Source organism: Macrobrachium nipponense, chromosome 13 (assembly GCF_015104395.2).
Source record: "Macrobrachium nipponense isolate FS-2020 chromosome 13, ASM1510439v2, whole genome shotgun sequence".
Classification (NCBI taxonomy): Eukaryota; Metazoa; Arthropoda; class Malacostraca; order Decapoda; family Palaemonidae; genus Macrobrachium; species Macrobrachium nipponense.
In genome coordinates this window covers 57,935,761-57,944,633 of record NC_087206.1, presented here as the reverse complement: position 1 = coordinate 57,944,633, position 8,873 = coordinate 57,935,761, and the positions used below count along the sequence as shown (strand labels likewise).

The following is an 8,873-nucleotide window of genomic DNA, read 5'->3' as shown; positions in this document are numbered from 1 at the left end:
TATACAAGTATATAACGCAAGATTTTTCACGGTGAATAAAAAATCATATATATGAGACAAAATGGTATATTTCTAAACTGCTTTTGTTTGATAGCATGTTTGAACTATTGTTATTAGTACACAAATATGTTAACACTAATCAGAATCCTGTAACTTCATTTGAGTCCCAAATCGCAAAAATATAGTTGCCGAAAGTAAGAATACAAATTAATATTAGGTTGAGTGCCAATCGGTAGTTTATGTTTTCTATGAATATGAAAAAATCCTTTGATTAGATCTAGATCAGTAGCAAATTTACAAAGTGACAAACCATAAGGTAGTTTGTTAATTCGGCAGTTGATATTTGTAAGACTGTATCTCAGGAAGGGATTTCAGTTCAGTGAATCACTTTTAAAACATATGTGAAAAATATTGTTTGATCAACGATTTGCCGGTAAAATGTGAACTTTTCTTGGCTCTGTCAGCTCAAGTTCATTAGTCATTAAATGGGAAAAGAATATCTGAGATAAAAGAGAACGTGAATGAAAGAACAAAGTAAGATGATTAATTTTAATCTATACCATAGCATTCCAAAGAAAGCTTACGAAGTAAATTACAAAACGAGTTTTTTAGTACACACAAAAAAAGCATACTAGGCATACAACAAATCAAGTTCACAAGGCAAACTACCAACAGAAGCAAGCACGGAGTGTGAAATACTGAACACAGCCTTCCACAAACCAAGTGACACTACGTTGATTGCAGCTCCTGGATGGAACTACTACAACTTTTTGCCTCCAAGACCGGTGAGTAGGAATTTAATTTTACTGTTGATTCAGCATACCAAACCATGTATATCGATAAACTTCTCACAAGGTTTTGAACTGGGGAAACCTAAAAACAAGTACACTATCTTTGGCGAAGATATTATATGAAGAGAGACTTCTGTCTGTGTAAAAAAAGAAAAAGAAAAAAAAAAACTATCTATACTGTAATTTGCTTTCCAGAGGCCATGACAGTGTTTTTCGTAAAGAATTTAAACCGACTTGTGGATTTCCATGCAACTAAAGCACTGAATGTTTTAAACTTCGACCTATTATCGGAAGCACTGTAACATTGCCATATGTGTTTCATTACCTTTTTACTTAAGCAAAAGCGATGAAGTGTTTCAGTGATGTCGGCGTAGCATATCCTCCTCTATACCTTTTCAAATGGTTATTTGACTTAGGGTTAAATGTTATTTTAACTATAGTGGGCCATAAAAGAATTTTTAAAGCAAATTCATATATTATATGGTGATATATAATTCTTTAAAAATAAAGCACCACTTGTTCGAAACAGCCTGAGGATAGCAAGAAGTTGGTCTTCATTCTAAGCGTAAATGGCTTAATTAAGTACACCAGTCAATTCAGTCTAGACTGTCAATTCAGTGTAGTACTACTTTGAATTAGGACAATGTTAAAAACACCCAGTGCTTTAGTAGCATGGAGATCCGTATGTCAGTTTAAATTAAATTAATTATATCTTAGTTTTACCAGACCACTCAGCTGATTAACAGCTCTCCTAGGGCTGGCCCGAAGAATTAGCTATTTTTACGTGGTTAGGAACCAATTGGTTACCTAGCAACGGGACCCTACAGCTTAAATGAATTTGCTATCACCAGAAAACAAAAATTTCTCGGGGGGTTGTTCCGTGTTGGCAGAGCCGAGAATCGAACTTCGGGACCTACTGGAATGGTCAGGCGTCGCCCCTGTATAATCCTTTTGTAATTATCCTGTTCCTGTCTGAGCAGTTGGACTTCATCGTTTTGTTCTTAAATTGTACCACCTGTTATGCTTGTTTGGAAAGGTTACTCATTCTCCAGCTGTGTTGGATTCTAGGTTACTAATCTCCTTATAATCCTAAACTGTCATATATACGACCTTCCTGTACTCGAATTTCTCATGTAAGTCAGTTTATCTGCTAAGTAAAGGACGTCGAGTTGAAAGATCTTACAGAAACTCCGTTGTTTACCTTTCATTGTGGCTTATACCTATATATATATATATATATATATATATATATAATATATATATATATATATATATATATTATATATATATATACATGAGAAATTCAGAGTACAGGAAAAGGTCGTATATTTATAGGCAGTTAGGGATTATAAGGAGATTAGTACCTAGAATCCAACACAACTGGAGAATGAGTAAACTTTCCAAACAAGCATAAACATGGGTACAATTTAAGAACAAAAAGATGAAGTCCAACTGCTCAGACACAGGAACAGGATAATTAAAGGGATTATTACAGGGCGACAACTGACCACATTTCAGATCTTTTGGTAACAAAAACTTATTCCCCCCCCCCCCCCCCCAAAAAACATTTTTAAACATATATATATATATAAATTGAACCAGCCTGGCTTTACTCTCTTCATACCGTAAAAGGAAAGTTATAAACATGAATTTAAGGATCAAGTAATTTTATTGTTAGGATCTGACTGGTTTTGATATGACATGTCGGTGGAAACACAGTTTCCATCCACATGTTCTACATATATATACATACATACATACATACATACATACATACATACATACATACATACATACATACATACATACATGAAGCAAAAAATTTAAATCCTGTGCAGTAACCGAACTGTTTAAAAAATTTGAGATTTCTATTTAGTAAAATATTTTTATTTTCGTTTTCCTTCATATCAAATAACATAAATTTATGTATTATTATCTGAATACCACAAGAACATTGGACATATGTATTTTTCACCAAAGATTAGTCACTTTAATACCCTGTAATACTTCCACCATTGTTGATGAACAGACAGTTTATTTTCTCTTCCACCATGCAGCCTAAGAATGCAAGTGGTTACTGTCCCAGTGGAGGCATTTATGTTCAGTACGAGCAGCCTGTTTACAAACGGTACGACTTCTCGATTGATGGTTTTGCCTGTTCGCCTCATCCGTGGGTCAAAGACAGACACAACGAAGGAAAAAGTAAGTAACAATCTTTATCTTATTGATACCTTTATCCTTCACGAATGATTTTTTAATTTTTTATTTTTTTTATTTTGAATGGTGTTTTTACGTTGCATGGAACCAGCGTTATTCAGCAACGGGACCAACAGCTTTACGTGACTTCCAAATCTACGTCGAGAGTGAACTTCTATCACCAGAATTCACATCCTCTCACAACTCAATGGAATTGCCGAGAATCGAACTCGCGACCACAGAGGTGGGACGCCAACACCATACCAACCAGGCACTCCGTCATGAGTGAATCTTTTCTTTGTCTAATGGAATCTCTCCGTCTTTTCAATATGCAAGTGTATGTGACGGCTTACAATATAATATTGAAGAATCTTTTTGCAATCTCAAAATGTTGAGCGTTTTGAGGCTCTTTTTGTTTTGTAGGCAATATACAGTTCCAACAGGGTAATTTATCTAGAAAAACATATATATGATGCAAATTTAACCTATAAAAGTGTCAAAGTATGACGGATATTATAACTAAAAGGGCCCTGTAATTTTCATTTTCATGCAGGCATATATATATAGTATATAGTATATATATATATATATATATATATATATATATATATATATATATATATATATATATTGTTACGAAGTGCGAAGTATCTGGTTACCATTTATCAATTATTACCTCACCAAAAGCCAGACACCTGATCCCCCAATAACACGTATTAAACGACTGAATACTCTAAAGGCAACAGTGATCCCTAACACTTACCAGTATTGCAGAAAATCAGACTAGTTCATCAAAACAGGTGTGAGGTAATCTTGTAAGTAATTAATTAATCAAAGGGCATCACTCCATCCAACAACAACTTTAAAAGTCTAAGTATTTCCCTGATTTCAGAAGTCTAAGTACTTCCCTGGTTCTAAGTCACTTCAGTAAATGAAGGAAAGCAAATCAATTACCACTCTATGTTTCTACTTATCATCAATATAAATCGCAAATGCAAATACTGGTATAAAAATAAAAACACTTATAAAAATTTTAAATACAAAAATTTATTATTAAATTCAAAATTTATAAGTGAAATTCACAATATCAGGGTAAATTACTGTTACTTGAAAACAAAGTAAAGTTTAATTAATTCTTGAATCAAATTAAGTCAAATTAAATCAAAATTAATTTATCACAAAATTCAAGAAAAATAATTCAATTAAAATTCAAAAGTGTTAGGCAATAATTGAAAATTTGAAATTAATTCACAAGTGCTAAACAACAACAAAACTTGAAAAGAATTCTAAGTAAATGCAAATTAATTCACAAATGTTAAATTTATTTAAATGTGCAATGATTAAGCAATGAAAATAACTAAGTCAATTAAATTGTGAATGCAAACGAAAACATAAAATAAAAAGATACACTTCAATAAGAAAATGAACAAGTGCACAAACAATTGAACAAACACAAAACACAAAAATATTCAATGTGTAAAAGTGTAAATCTTTTCCCTCAAAACATTATAACCATCAGTTTTTACCAAACCTTCATAACCATCTGTTATTAGTTATTAGTTAACCAAACCATCATAACCATTAAATATAAGTTATTAGTTAATCACTGTTCCTAACAATTATTAGTTATTAGTTATTACCTAACCGTTATTAGTTGCAACTAATAGAAATATAACACACTTTACCTTTTTGGTATACCAATTTCTTTCTTAGCTGCAGTCTTGTCTTACACACTTTCCCAAAAACCAGGCGCTGTTACGAAATAATGTTTGTTCAGATTCCACAAAAATACTATTTAATACTAAATAAACTCTAAGAAATATCAAATATGAAATGTTAAGTTACGAGTGACCAATTTACGTTACGTTAATGTAATCTCAATGATGTCGAGTGAGAGAGAGAGAGAGAGAGAGAGAGAGAGAGAATGAGAGCGAGATGTTAATGCCTCGAGGTTCTAAGATGTAATGAAATCTTCTTCCCTGGTTAAAACTGGACAGGGCAGATGACAAAAACGTTCTTGGCACAAATGCTTCCAGAAAGTTCGAACTCTGACGCAATCTTCATAAAGAAATGTGCAATCTCTATGTGGGACTCGGCAAAGACATACGCATACGAGTCCAGTCTGTTAAAAAAAAGACACGTACTCTACTCAATCGATACGAAGGAGAAGTCTTATTACGTATGATGACAGATTCTCCAAAACACAAATGAAGATTTGAGCACGCTATCAAACGCGTTGACAGATTTAGGAAAGCAAACGGATCTCGCAGACCCTCTAATCTTAAAGTGTTGACATAAAAGGGGAAACAATCATAGCTTCGAAAAGACAAAGAAAATCTCTCTCTTTTTACGTTATATATATATATATTCTTTTACAACATGTAATGCGAAATCTGAACACACATTTAAAACATCCTATCTCTAAACTATCTAGGAATCTGACACTTTAGTGAACAAGACCACAGTTGATGGTCGAAAGCTTTAATCCTATACAAGTAATATATATTTTAAACTACAAGAGGAATTTACTTCATTGTGGATTGTATCCCATATATATATATATTTATGTAATATATACAAGTATATATATAACATAATATATATATATATATATATATATATATATATATATATATATATATATATATATATATATATATATATATATTATTTATATCTTATATTTTATATATATATATATATATATATATATATATATATACACACATACAATATATATATTTATTTATAGTGTATGTATGTATATGGAAAGGCATCGTCCATAGATAGAAAGATAAACAAAGCCTTACTAGTTAGATAATTAACTCAGTACTAGAAGGTCCAGATTCTATTTATAGATGAGATGCGATGCTTGGGCATATGCATCAAATTTTATCACGTGCTGGCCTTAGCTGGGAATTTTGTAGTTATTAGGTTGCACTCATTGTTGATAAGGATATGGGGTTAGCTACTTATCCATTTTACGTAATAAATCAGATGGATGAAAAAGTTTAATGTTAAAATCCATCATTCTATCCCTTTCAGCTTGCAAGATGGTTATTATGTACGATACAGACTTTCGGGGACAGGATTCTGCATACGACCGTAAAATTGGAACTTACTACAATGCTTTGCGGCAGTGTATGACTTACAATTGCATCGGGATGAAATGAATAAATATTTTGGTGAGAAAAAATAAAAATCATCTTAGAATTTTTTGTTACGCTTTGTAAAATCAACATAAAATGTACATAAAGACAAAAAAAAGTCAATATATCATTAAAAGTAGAAAACTGTTTAATCTACATTTAACCTTCCCACTGTTGTCGCCATTCACAGACTTATGTTGGTTGAAGCTCAATTCACAACTCACGTCAGGAACCATAAACCGAATAGACTGCGGGCCGACTCTGCTTTTAACTGGTTACACTGGTTTGCGAATAGGTCAACCATGGAAATTTGAGCCTTTTCTTCTACAGGATTCGCATCAACTCTGCAAGACTAACTGCTGCTCTTTGATACTGTCCCTTGAAAGATCTAGGAGTTATGTATCACCAGAATGAGATTTTCAATAATTGAAAAATATTTTTGATTTGATTTTCTTTGTTTTAGACCCTCTTCTTTCACCTTCAAAATTAACCTGCGATGGATGTTTTACGGGCGTCCGGAGAGGTTTGTTCAAGACTCTGTTATGCCCTCCCGTTGTTTTATAAATTCATCTCATTACAATCATTGCAGGGATTGAAACTTTACATTCTGTGCTTAATTATCTTTTTTTCTTTTTTATTTCCACGACGGATGACAATTATTCTAATCATTTTCATTCATTTATTTTCTCGTGGCGGCTGCGTTATTCATGCCGAACGAAATTACCTTACATTCATTACAAACCGTCCCCAGTTACAAATGCCGATACTTCTTGACCTCGTGGAGTTAAACCTACCTGCCAATAAGTCGAATTTACTGATAATACTTGGCAGAACCGATTCTGTCTATGCAATCCTCCACCCTAGGTAAAGGATTAAGAATCAGTTTTGGTAACCTCGTTAAGCCTCCTGTAATCAAAAACATAACCGATGCTGGTTACCATCCTTCTTAACGAGGACCACAGGAGAACTCCACCGGGACTACTATTTTGTTTTTATGAGTCGTGATCGAGCATGTAATTCACCGCCGATTGAACGATGTTCCTCTTGAAAGGATTCACCTGTGAGGACATTGCTTAATAGGCTAGCCTTATCAAATATCAACGTCATGTTTCTAAAAGGCTAGTTCTACCTGGGGAATCCTGAAAAAAGATTTTACATTCGTTAATCAAACTTATCAACGACTTAAGCCTGACCTTTTCTAAATGTTGGAGCTTTACTGTAAATTATTAAGTATTGTCGAATTATCCAAGAGGCTACTTAACTCAATGGATTTTTCAAACGATCAGAATCAAAGTTATATATCACTACATGTAAATCTACAGGGACGTCCACTACAGCTACAGGCTCTACTCTACCTTCTTTATCTATAAATGGTTTTAGCATATTCACATAGCAAATTTGAGTTTTCCTCCCTCTCTGAGGAGTTTCTATTAACGTAATTAACTTCGCCCTCAGTTTTTTCACAACCTTCCCATGGGCCCGAAAATTGGGCCGTTAAAGATATTCCCTGGGAGGGGAAAAAGAAAAAGGACCAAAACCATATCACCAACCTCAAACGAACATGACTTGGCTCCTAAGTCGTATTGAAATTTCATTCGAGATTGGCTGGCCACCAAATTATTTTTAGTGAACTCCCAAGCACTTCGTAATTTCTCCTGTAAATTGGATAAATAGTCAATAACATTAATTTCATTATTATCATTAATTTCTAAATGTTCCCTCACCACATCGGGGGGGCCACGCACATTATGCCCAAACACTAACTGAAATGGGAAAAAACCTAGAGAATCATTGGGCACGGACCTAATACCAAAAAGTGCATACGGGACCTCTTTGTCCCGCTCAGTACCGTATTCGTGACAGAACTTTTTTAACACCGATTTTAACGTTTGGTGACTCTCGGGGTGGTAAAGCGAAGAAGTAATATGTTTTACTCCGAGCTCAGATATTTTCTTTTTAAAAATCCTACTTGTGAAATTCTTCCACAATCACTCAGTAAGACCTTAGGGATACTGAATTTAGTGAAGAAGTTTATCAGGCCTCCACTACCTTTTCCGCCTTCACGCTCCTCAGCGGGATAGCTTCAGGGTACCTGGGCATCCTATCTACTATTGTTAGTAAATACTCACATCCTCCCCGTGTCCGTGGAAGGGGCCCGACTACATCTATAATTACTTCCCTGAAAGGTTCTCCCACCGAAGGAATGGGAATAAGTGGCGCCTTCGATATTTTCTGATTAGGTTTACCTACCAGCTGGCACACCTGACATGGCAACACAAACCTCGTCACATCCCGGCGCATACCTGGCCAAAACTATAACTCCGCTCATTTCTGGAAGCACTTGCGTACCCCGAAATGTCCTGGCAAACTGCTCTCATGAGCCAAACTCAATCACTTTTCCCTATACCTTTCGGGAACCAATAACTGTCTTTTGACTTCTACCTTATCGGCAGGAACCTCCCTGGCTCGACTGACCCGATATAAAAAATGATTGATTCTGCAAAAAAAAAAAAAAAAAAAAAAAAAAAAAAAAGTTTAGTAATATCGTCAAAATCAGGTAAGTCATCATCAGTGTGAAATTCTCGATTCTGAGCCTGTCTGAAGGCCTCAGAATCCCAATCTACATATTGTAAATTCAAATCATCCCCACTTTCTGCTTCCATAACACGTTGGTTGCGTATCTCATCTAAATTAAATATCAAAATTGTCTACCTCTTTGGCGCGCGAACGCGTCGTT

At 34.3% G+C, this 8,873-nt stretch overlaps 1 protein-coding gene across 1 annotated transcript; it reads left to right on the top strand.

The window, feature by feature from the left end:
* The first annotated feature begins 521 nt into the window (after positions 1-521).
* Positions 522-6,160, top strand: LOC135225333 (uncharacterized). The gene is made up of 4 exons (XM_064264667.1): positions 522-534; positions 676-785; positions 2,849-2,993; positions 6,033-6,160. The coding sequence occupies exons 1-4, from the start codon at positions 522-524 to the stop codon at positions 6,158-6,160; spliced, it is 396 nt and encodes a 131-aa protein (XP_064120737.1).
* Positions 6,161-8,873: the final 2,713 nt, after the last annotated feature.